This window comes from Trichomycterus rosablanca, chromosome 20 (genome assembly GCF_030014385.1).
Source record: "Trichomycterus rosablanca isolate fTriRos1 chromosome 20, fTriRos1.hap1, whole genome shotgun sequence".
Taxonomy (NCBI): Eukaryota; Metazoa; Chordata; class Actinopteri; order Siluriformes; family Trichomycteridae; genus Trichomycterus; species Trichomycterus rosablanca.
Genome location: NC_086007.1, coordinates 16,859,518 through 16,871,808, shown reverse-complemented (window position 1 = coordinate 16,871,808; position 12,291 = coordinate 16,859,518). Strand labels below are relative to the sequence as shown.

Sequence of the window (12,291 nt, the reverse complement as noted above, 5' to 3'; positions counted from 1 at the left end):
TGACTCCCGAAGCCTCTTCGCCAGGTTCCACGCAGCTGGTTTCTGTTCCTGAGTTGGCACCCCCCGAGGGCGCTCCTGTTTCCTCGTTGATGCCCCCTGATGGCACTTCTGTTCCCGAGTTGGCACACCCCGAGGGTGCTTCTGTTTCCGTGTTGGTGCCCCCTGACGGCGCTCCTGTTCCCGAGTTGGTGCCGCCCGACGGCGCTTCTGTTCCAGAGTTGGTGTCCTCCGACGGCACTTCTGTTTCCTTGTTGGTGCCCCCTGACGGCACTTCTGTTCCTGAGTTGACACCCCCTGATGGCGCTTCTGTTCCCGAGTTGGCGCCCTCAGATGGTGCTTCTGTTCCCGAGTTGGCACCCCCTGATGGTGCTTCTGTTCCCGAGTTGGCCCTCCCTGTTGGCGCTTCTGGTCCCGAGTTGGTGCTCGCCTATTGCACTCCTGTTCCTGAGTTGGCGCCCCCTGATGGCGCTCCTGTTTCAAAGTCAGTGCCCCCCGATGGCGCTTCTGAACTCTCGTCGGTGCACCCAGAGGGCACTTCTGAACTCTGGTTGGCGCCCCTCTACGGCGCTTCTGGATTTCCGTCGGCAGCCTGTGTTCTGATGTTTTTATCACGCCTGCCTAAAGACTTACTAAATGACTTCAAATTTGCCCCTCAAGGTCCAGGACCTCCTTTTTTGTTTTTTGTATTTGGGCACGCCAGGAGTCGTGCCTTCGGGGAGGGGCCTACTTTCACACTTGGAGCCTCAGTGTGCTCTGAAGCTCCTGTGGGCCACGCCCTTCTCTCCCCAGTCTCCAGCCAGCCTCCCTCTCCTGATTGGTTAGATGGGGCTAATTAGCCCCAGCTGCTAGTATTTAGGAGAGGCTCAGGAAAAGGCTGGTTGGAGACTATTCTTTATAACTCTGTTTGGTTTTGGTAACTCTGGTCGCTCCTGGTAACTCTGTTCGTTTGCTCCTAATGACTCTGTTTGTTTCTGTGTAAGCTCTGTCTTGTGTTTAGTCTGTTTAGTCTTGTTAAGTCTGTTTACCCTGTTTAGTGTTTAGCATTTAGCCCTTTGTTTGTTAGCTCCGTGTGTTAGCTCTGTTAGTTAGCCTTTGTTTATTAGCAATAGTTCTGTTTGTCTATGTTTAGTTTTTGTAGGGTTTTGTTCAAGTAGCTCTTTTGTGTCTGTTTAGCTTAGTCCATGTATGTTTAGATTAGTTTAACTTTAGTTAGTTTAGCATTCTTCTTTGTTTGATGTTTAGCCTAGTTTTTGTTTATTGTTTAGCTTAGCATAGGTTGTGTTTGGTTTTGGGTACCATTGTCTTGTTGTTACCTGTCTTGTCTTGTTATTAAAATATATCAGTTTATTCATCTCTGCATGTGTGTCCGCCCCTCCTGTCCATCTAGCCCACATACCGTTACACCAATGTATATGTTTAACAACTGAATAGCTCTGCAGTGCTGTAGGAAAAAAAATTGCCTGCATCCAAGCTATTGCTTAATGTTCTTTTATTTTTACAAAATAAAAGTAAACAAACTTGCAGCATTGTAGTAGTAAAACTGGAACACACAAAATGTTGTGACAATGGTTTGAAGGACGTTTCTACGCAAGTGAGTGTGTTTTGACCCTTTGGGGCTTCCATAGTGCTTTGGAATAGCGTGCTTGGCTCTAGCTGTCCGCTATTCGGTACCGTAACAGAAGAAGTTAATAAAGTGTTAAATGCTCCTGACAATAAGTGAATATAGCGTGTATTTATTTCTTTATTAAGCAAGTGCATCACTACGACGCTTGGTTACATAACTAAGCCAGTGAGAGTGCTTGATACTGAGATGTCGTTCAGTCTTGTAACACGTAAACTTGTAAAAGCTGTATGTTATGGTCCTGAAGTTTTCATACTCGGATTAAAATTTATTGTTTTGTAAACCGGTGTGATCCTTGACTCACACACCATATAAATAGTAATGAACGCAGCTCTGCTCCTACCGCCTCGTGAAACGCTCGCATTGCAGACATTACACTTCACTGTTGGACTCATTTCACTTTCCAATTTAAAGTATGATCGGGATTACGATCAGCTTTATTAAAGCCGATCCCGATCAGTTAAAAAATGCCTAGATCGGCCCCGATTCCGATCTTTGAGATCGGATCGGGACATCCCTAGTGGTCACACAAAATATTGACACTTTGGACATGTTCACTGTGGGGTGTACTCACTTGTGTTGCCAGCTATTAAGACATTAATGGCTGTGTGTTGAGTTACTTTCAGAAGACAGTAAATCTATACTGCTATACAAGTTGCACACTGACTACTCTTTTTCTATATTTCTATAGTGTTGTCCCATGAAAAGATATAATAAAATATTTGCAGAAATGTGAGGGGTGAACTCACTTTTGTGAGATACTGTGTGTGTGTATATATACATATATATATATATATATAGTATATACAGTGTATCACAAAAATGAGTACACCCCTCACATTTCTGCAAATATTTCATTATATCTTTTCATGGGACAACACTATAGACATGAAACTTGGATATAACTTAGAGTAGTCAGTGTACAGCTTGTATAGCAGTGTAGATTTACTGTCTTCTGAAAATAACTCAACACACAGCCATTAATGTCTAAATAGCTGGCAACATAAGTGAGTACACCCCACAGTGAACATGTCCAAATTGTGCCCAAATGTGTCGTTGTCCCTCCCTGGTGTCATGTGTCAAGGTCCCAGGTGTAAATGGGGAGCAGGGCTGTTAAATTTGGTGTTTTAGGTACAATTCTCTCATACTGGCCACTGGATATTCAACCTGGCACCTCATGGCAAAGAACTCTCTGAGGATGTGAGAAATAGAATTGTTGCTCTCCACAAAGATGGCCTGGGCTATAAGAAGATTGCTAACACCCTGAAACTGAGCTACAGCATGGTGGCCAAGGTCATACAGCGGTTTTCCAGGACAGGTTCCACTAGGAACAGGCTTTGCCAGGGTCGACCAAAGAAGTTGAGTCCACGTGTTCGGCGTCATATCCAGAGGTTGGCTTTAAAAAATAGACACATGAGTGCTGCCAGCATTGCTGGAGAGGTTGAAGACGTGGGAGGTTAGCCTGTCAGTGCTCAGACCATACACTGCACACTGCATCAACTCAGTCTGCATGGTCGTCATCCCAGAAGGAAGCTGACGCACAAGAAAGCCAGCAAACAGTTTGCTGAAAACAAGCAGTCCAAGAACATGGATTACTGGAATGCCCTGTGGTCTGACGAGACCAAGATAAACTTGTTTGGCTCAGATGGTGTCCAGCATGTGTGGCGGCGCCCTGGTGAGAAGTACCAAGACAAATGTATCTTGCCTACAGTCAAGCATGGTGGTGGTAGCATCATGGTCTTGGGCTGCATGAGTGTTGCTGGCACTGGGGAGCTGCAGTTCACTGAGGGAAACATGAATTCCAACATGTACTGTGACATTCTGAAACAGAGCATGATCCCCTCCCTTCGAAAACTGGGCCTCATGGCAGTTTTCCAACAGGATAACGACCCCAAACACAACCTCCAAGATGACAACTGCCTTGCTGAGGAAGCTGAAGGTAAAGGTGATGGACTAAACCCAATTGAGCACCTGTGGCGCATCCTCAAGTGGAAGGTGGAGGAGTTCAAGGTGTCTAACATCCACCAGCTCCGTGATGTCATCATGGAGGAGTGGAAGAGGATTCCAGTAGCAACCTGTGCAGCTCTGGTGAATTCCATGCCCAGGAGGGTTAAGGCAGTGCTGGATAATAATGGTGGTCACACAAAATATTGACACTTTGGGCACAATTTGGACATGTTCACTGTGGGGTGTACTCACTTATGTTGCCAGCCATTTAGACATTAATGGCTGTGTGTTGAGTTATTTTCAGAAGACAGTAAATCTACACTGCTATACAATACACTGACTACTTTAAGTTATATCCAAGTTTCATGTCTATAGTGTTGTCCCATGAAAAGATATAATAAAATATTAGCAGAAATGTGAGGGGTGTACTCACTTTTGTGATACACTGTATATATATACATACATACAGTATATACACAGTGGGGAAAATAAGTATTTGATCCCCTGCTGATTTTGTAAGTTTACCCCCTTACAAAGACTTGAACAGTCTATAATTTTTATGGAAGGTTTATTTTAACAGAGAGAGACAGAATATCAACAAAACATCCAGAAAAAAAAAAACATTAAATAAAGGTTATAAATTAATTTGTATTTAATTAAGGGAAATAAGTATTTGATCCCCTAGCAACCAGCAAGAATTCTGACCCCCACAGACCGGTTATGTGCCCATGAGGCACACAAATTAGTCCTGTCCCTGTATAAAAGACACCTGTCACAGAATCAGTTTCTTCCATTCAAATCTCTCAACCACCATGGGCAAGACCAAAGAGCTATCAAAGGACATCAGGGACAAGATTGTAGACCTGCACAAGGCTGGAATGGGCTACAAGACCATCAGCAAGAAGCTTGGTGAGAAAGAGACCACTGTTGGCGCGATCATTCGAAAATGAAAGAAATACAAGATCACAGTCAATCGCCCTCGCTCTGGAGCTCCATGCAAGATTTCGCCTCGTGGGGTAAGAATGATTCTGAGAAAGGTGAGGTCAGTCCAGAATTACACGGGAGGAGCTTGTCAATGATCTCAAGGGAGCTGGGAGCACAGTCACCAAGAAAACCATTAGTAACACACTTACAGTGTATCACAAAAGTGAGTACACCCCTCACATTTCTGCAGATATTTAAGTATATCTTTTCATGGGACAACACTGACAAAATGACACTTTGACACAATGAAAAGTAGTCTGTGTGCAGCTTATATAACAGTGTAAATTTATTCTTCCCTCAAAATAACTCAATATACAGCCCTTAATGTCTAAACCACCGGCAACAAAAGTGAGTACACCCCTTAGTGAAAGTTCCTGAAGTGTCAATATTTTGTGTGGCCACCATTATTTCCCAGAACTGCCTTAACTCTCCTGGGCATGGAGTTTACCAGAGCTTCACAGGTTGCCACTGGAATGCTTTTCCACTCCTCCATGACAACATCACGGAGCTGGCGGATATTCGAGACTTTGCGCTCCTCCACCTTCCGCTTGAGGATGCCCCAAAGATGTTCTATTGGGTTTAGGTCTGGAGACATGCTTGGCCAGTCCATCACCTTTACCCTCAGCCTCTTCAATAAAGCAGTGGTCGTCTTAGAGGTGTGTTTGGGGTCATTATCATGCTGGAACACTGCCCTGCGACCCAGTTTCCGGAGGGAGGGGATCATGCTCTGCTTCAGTATTTCACAGTACATATTGGAGTTCATGTGTCCCTCAATGAAATGTAACTCCCCAACACCTGCTGCACTCATGCAGCCCCAGACCATGGCATTCCCACCACCATGCTTGACTGTAGGCATGACACACTTATCTTTGTACTCCTCACCTGATTGCCGCCACACATGCTTGAGACCATCTGAACCAAACAAATTAATCTTGGTCTCATCAGACCATAGGACATGGTTCCAGTAATCCATGTCCTTTGTTGACATGTCTTCAGCAAACTGTTTGCGGGCTTTCTTGTGTAGAGACTTCAGAAGAGGCTTCCTTCTGGGGTGAAAGCCATGCAGACCAATTTGATGTAGTGTGCGGCGTATGGTCTGAGCACTGACAGGCTGACCCCCCACCTTTTCAATCTCTGCAGCAATGCTGACAGCACTCCTGCGCCTATCTTTCAAAGACAGCAGTTGGATGTGACGCTGAGCACATGCACTCAGCTTCTTTGGATGACCAACGCGAGGTCTGTTCTGAGTGGACCCTGCTCTTTTAAAACGCTGGATTATCTTGGCCACTGTGCTGCAGCTCAGTTTCAGGGTGTTGGCAATCTTCTTGTAGCCTTGGCCATCTTCATGTAGCACAACAATTCGTCTTTTAAGATCCTCAGAGAGTTCTTTGCCATGAGGTGCCATGTTGGAACTTTCAGTGACCAGTATGAGAGAGTGTGAGAGCTGTACTACTAAATTGAACACACCTGCTCCCTATGCACACCTGAGACCTAGTAACACTAACGAGTCACATGACATTTTGGAAGGAAAATGACAAGCAGTGCTCAATTTGGACATTTAGGGGTGTAGTCTCTTAGGGGTGTACTCACTTTTGTTGCCGGTGGTTTAGACATTAATGGCTGTATAGTGAGTTATTTTGAGGGAAGAATAAATTTACACTGTTATATAAGCTGCACACAGACTACTTTTCATTGTGTCAAAGTGTCATTTTGTCAGTGTTGTCCCATGAAAAGATATACTTAAATATCTGCAGAAATGTGAGGGGTGTACTCACTTTTGTGATACACTGTAGTAACAAAATTGAGTTCATGTGTCCCTCAATGAAATGTAACTCCCCAACACCTGCTGCACTCATGCAGCCCCAGACCATGGCATTCCCACCACCATGCTTGACCATGCTTGACTGTAGGCATCTTTGTACTCCTCACCTGATTGCCACCACACATGCTTGAGACCATCTGAACCAAACAAATTAATCTTGGTCTCATCAGACCATAGGACATGGTTCCAGTAATCCATGTCCTTTGTTGACATGTCTTCAGCAAACTGTTTGCGTACTTTCTTGTGTAGAGACTTCAGAAGAGGCTTCCTTCTGTGGTGACAGCCATGCAGACCAATTTGATGTAGTGTGCGGCGTATGGTCTGAGCACTGACAGGCTGACCCCCCACCTTTTCAATCTCTGCAGCAATGCTGACAGCACTCCTGCGCCTATCTTTCAAAGACAGCAGTTGGATGTGACGCTGAGCACGTGCACTCAGCTTCTTTGGACGACCAACGCGAGGTCTGTTCTGAGTGGACCCTGCTCTTTTAAAACGCTGGATGATCTTGGCCACTGTGCTGCAGCTCAGTTTCAGGGTGTTGGCAATCTTCTTGTAGCCTTGGCCATCTTCATGTAGCGCAACAATTCGTCTTTTAAGATCCTCAGAGAGTTCTTTGCCATGAGGTGCCATGTTGGAACTTTCAGTGACCAGTATGAGAGAGTGTGAGAGCTGTACTACTAAATTGAACACACCTGCTCCCTATGCACACCTGAGACCTAGTAACACGAGTCGCATGACATTTTGGAGGGAAAATGACAAGCAGTGCTCAATTTGGACATTTAGGGGTGTAGTCTCTTAGGGGTGTACTCACTTTTGTTGCCGGTGGTTTAGACATTAATGGCTGTATATTGAGTTATTTTGAGGGAAGAATAAATTTACACTGTTATATAAGCTGCACACAGACTACTTTTCATTGTGTCAAAGTGTCATTTTGTCAGTGTTGTCCCATGAAAAGATATACTTAAATATCTGCAGAAATGTGAGGGGTGTACTCACTTGTGTGATACACTGTATATATATAGCTAGATTAGGCTACGCATATGAAACAGCCAGTTGCCAGCTGATGAAACCCCCCACCCCCAACAAAACAATCTAAACGAGTACATTCAGCTATTGTACAAGAGAAAATGCTTTTATGCATTTTATGTTATTAATTTTTGGGTACATGTTATCAACCAACAACTGAGAGTTCTTTTTGTGTATTTCCATTGTTTTCCATCAGCTGATCTCGCTGTTAACTGCTATAGAGCTTGATGTAATAATTAGGAAAATGTCTTTAAAATGTGGTAATTAAATCAGTTTATTATAAGATGCTAAGCATAGATTGAAAATCAGACTCTTAGGCCTAGAATGGAAAATTCCAGTAGCTATGTGTAAGAGCTCTGTGTAAGAGCTTTCACTTCATTACGTAAAGAGAAAGTCAGACATTAATTCTATGCAGAAATACCACCAAGCTCTTTGGGTTTGAGCTCATCTCAAATATACTGAAAGATAATGGAAATAGTCTATGCCTCAGCTTGTTTTCGTGAACACTGAGTTTTCAGTGACAAGAATTAGAATGACTATCAAGACTATCAGTGAAAGCTGCAAAAGCAAACATCTGTCATGTTGGTGCATCAGTGCCCACAGTATGAGTGACTTGCATAAGGTGAAAGGTAGCATTAATGCATATACAAAGGTGTTTGTATTTACAAAATACAATGATGTTAATATTGATCAGTGAAACTATAATAAATCACTTCTTTTTACTTTTGTTTGTGATATAAAGATTTTGGAGAACTAAGAAATCATAGATTCTTATTGTTACTGCATTTTACAAAACTTTTAAAGAAAAGGGTTTGTAAATTTTTTTTTTCAGTGTTATTACACAAGAAATACAGTTCATAAAATGTCTGCGTCTATGTAACGGCAAAACATTTGGATAACCTGACATTTAATTTGGTTAGTTCCTTTGGTTTAAAATATGAAATCAGTTCTTATCACATGCAGCAAAGCGAAAATTTGTGTCTGCATTGGGTCCCAGAAGGTGGTAAAGTGAGTGTACTTATGAACTACAGTGGTTCAACTAGTTAATGAACGGTGCTTGCATCTTTCCTAACTAATAGTACTGTAATTGCTATTACCTTTGTGCCATTACATCCTGGGGCACCAGATGCCCCCATGGGACCCTCATTACCTGGAAATCCCTAAAAAGTAAATAAAGACAGGTTTTCATGAAAAATTGTACTTTCTATGAAAGAATGCTAAAATGATTTATGAATTGCAACTGTTTTCTTTCTAATAAATAACCAGTGAGTTAAAGCAAAAAAGATATGTATTTTAATTAAGCAATAGAACACGGGAGGGACTGTGTTATCGCGAATAACATCACGGCTGTGATTTGGTCGCAGACACGTGATGTTATTCGCGATAACACACGACCTCGAGTGTTCTATTGCTTTTATACAACAGTTTTTACAAAATAAAGAAAGAAAATAAATCAAAGAAGCCCTGAATTTCATATTAAATATGCTTTAATATTGACAATACCTTCCGCCAAAAAGTAGTTCCACAACGAATATAAAGTTTAACACTACAAAGCAGACATCCCAAGTTGCAAAAACTCATTTCAGGGAGGTAAGAACAACAACAAGAAGAAAGCAAGAACTAAAAAAAGAAAGAAAAAAACCTCTCGCACACACCAAAGGCTATGGATGAAAACAGAACTACTAGGGCTTAACTAACTGTTCGCGTTACAAACACATTAATGTTCCCTACATAGTGCACTAGATAGTGTATCAGATCATGGATATATGTTCCCTACATAGTGCACTAGATAGTGAATTAGACAATTGGTTATGTTCCCTACACAGTGCGCTAGATGATTGTGTATCAGATAACGGATTTAAAACGCGACCGGGAAAAAATCTGTGTTGCCTGCGTGCGCGTTTATGTGCATGAAGCTTGTCGTTAATGGCAACACGTCAGCGGAGTAATACCATTGTGGTGTGAAAAGACCGTGCTGTTATCACGAATATCAGCACGTTTAGAACGCTTCTCAACCAATCAGATTGTAAGGTCGGAACTACCTGTTGTATAAAATGTAACCAATTGTCATTTTCAATCATTTAAATAGTAAATTTGGAAATTATTTAGAGCCCTTGACTTTTTACCTATTTTTTTATTTATTTGGATTTTAAATGGCAATAATTGACATTACTGGTCTACCCACAGATTCACAGGTCTGCAAAAAAAAAATTTTCAAGAGGTATTTAGGTAACTAAGTTAAATAAGGCAATACCTCAAAATAAATGAAAGTAGACTCATAAAATTTATTTTTAATTACAAATTTTTCATGAAAATCATTTTTTTAACTGGAATGAGCTCACTAACTGGAATGAGCTCACTTACTTCTTCCCTGTGAGGCTCCTCTTGGTACATTTACGCTTGTGAGTAGCATCTGGAATGTCTCTCTGAACCGTCCAACAGTAGTCTGCCATCATTGTAATGCTCCATCTTCCCTGGTATCTTCTTTCCATCTCTTTAATGTCCTGGTGGAATCGTTCACCTTGCTCTTCACTCACAGCTCCCAAATTTTCAGGAAAGTTGTCAAGGTGGGAGTGGAGGAAATGCACTTTCAAACTCATCAGGCAACCTAAAGCTTGAAATGCTTTCAGCATTCGTCCGACAATCTTTTTGTAGTCAGGATCTTTGTTATTGCCTAAAAATTTCTTTATGACTTCTGTAAATGCAATCCACCCTTCTTTTTGAGGAGCCGTCATGGTATTGATAAACTCGATCAGCTATAAGCCTTCTAATGTCTGGTCTGACGAACACACCTTCCTTCAATTTTGCCTCCGAGAGGCCTGGAAACTTGATGACCAAGTATTTGAAGCATTCTCCATCTCTTGGAAGGGATTTTACGAATTGCTTCATCAATCCCAATTTTATGTGGAGAGGTGGTAGAAGAACTTTTTCGGGAGGTACCAAAGTTTCTCGGGGGACATTTTTTTCACCAACTGTGAGCACCCTCGGCTGGCAACTCTTCTTGGTCCAGTGATTTTGTCGGTCTCGACTGTCCCATAGACACAGAAAACAAGGGTATTTGGTATACCCAGCTTGTTGCCCGAGCAGCATGCACAAGACTTTCAAATCCCCGCACACTTGCCAACCGTGGTCTTCATATTTAAGTTTACGAAGAACCAATTCCAAGTTCTCGTAGGTTTCCTTGAGGTGTACGGAATGACCTACAGAGATGGAAGCATAAAAACCGCCGTTGTGGAGTAAAACTGCTTTGAGACTTCTTTTTGAAGAATCTATAAAAAGACGCCATTGCGCTGAATCATATTGGATTTTGAATTGACCCATCAAACCTTCGACATCGATGCAATAAACCAACTTATCTTCCTGGGCAAAGTAAGGAACGAACTCCTTTTCACGATGTCTGAACCATGAAAAAGACACTCCTGGCAACAATAAATTCCTGCTTTTGAGCCTTGATCCGAGTAACTCGGCGGCATCTTTGGGAAGATTCAAGTCTCTTACCAAATCATTCATCTCCTCCTGGGAAAACAATTTTGCTTTTGTATCATCTTCAAAGTCAGAACTTGATTCATCATCTGGTTCAGGTATGACTGCATCTTCATCGGAGCTAGTTATCTCTTCCAAGGTAGCAGGGGCCTTGGGTACTGGTATATCTGTGCCATGGGGGATGGGACGAATTGCTGAGTGAAGATTGGGGTATGAAATGGAATGCTTCCATTTTGAATTATACCCTTTCACATCGCATGAACAAAAGTAACAATCGTCACTATGGTTCTTTTGCTCTCGCCATACCATAGGAATTCCATAACGGAAAGCTTTTTTCTTACCCTTGAACCAATTTCGGAGGTCCTCAACACACCGTTTGCACACTTTATGAGGTGCCCAAGCTTTAGTCCGAAGTATGCAAAGTATACTTTTTTCACAAAGTCTGTAATATTCAGCTGTTGCTTCAACACTGTATATTCACCACAAATGTAACAGACACTGTCAGGCGAATTAATACACTTCCGCTGAGCCATAATGCTAATTTTAAGAAACACGGTTGAATAATGACGAGCTAACACGAACTGAGATAAAAAAGTGTGAACAGGCGAGAACCAAGAAAAAACTATTGAATCAAGCCCGGGCATGTCAGAGCCTGCGCGTTCAGCTCGCAACATGTTGATGCTGGTTTCATTAGCTCACTGTGAAAGTTCATTTCTTTAAAAGTTATATTTTTTTGGCATTGTATATCTTGAATGCACTGATGTGAATTAATTAATAGTAATTTTGACTTTAAATTTGGTTAAAAACCCTAAGATCAAAAAATACCAAAAATTGAGAAAAATTTACTAAATTTAAAGAGAACTTTGCATTTTGTGGCAAATCCTGACGTCCAGGATTTTTTTCAATATTTTTTTCGTTTTCAGCACACCAAAATACATGGAAATTAGATGAAAATAATCAAACAGCTTTTTAGTCGCACACCTGACTCTTCAGGTCATTGTCATGTTAAAAGGTGAACAGTCACTCCAGTTTGTGTGCACTGTGGATAAGGTGTTTTTAAGGATGCTGTATTTGGCTACATTCATCCATCCTTCAATTCTTACCAATCTCTTGATCCCTGCAACTGCGAAACAATCCCATAGGATGATGGTGTATAAATATGTGGTTATATAAACATGCACATCCTACAACTAATGTTGAAGCATTTTTATGACAGCATCATCCCTTTCAACAAGAAGTTCCATTAGTTTTCAAATCTGAAATAACTATCTTGTTGTTGTTGTTTTTTTATCCTTTATTATCTTCTTACATTACAATACAACTTGAAATGCCTTTTATTGTATCAAGTCTTTACAATACTATTAATACAACTAATTTGTGTTATCTTTTTTATTCTTTAATGTTTTTT

The 12,291-nt window shown here is 41.6% G+C and overlaps 1 protein-coding gene across 1 annotated transcript in view; it reads right to left on the bottom strand.

Annotated features, from left to right (window-relative positions):
• Nucleotides 1-7,713: 7,713 nt before the first annotated feature.
• The window catches only part of LOC134334911 (collagen alpha-3(IV) chain-like), a 40,858-nt gene continuing 36,280 nt past the window's right edge, over nt 7,714-12,291 (bottom strand). The window contains exons 5-6 of the mRNA XM_063017376.1: nt 8,498-8,560; nt 7,714-7,719 (exon numbers count right to left, since the gene is read on the bottom strand). Coding sequence (XP_062873446.1) covers nt 7,714-7,719; nt 8,498-8,560 — 69 coding nt within the window. The remainder of the gene's footprint in view (nt 7,720-8,497; nt 8,561-12,291) is intronic.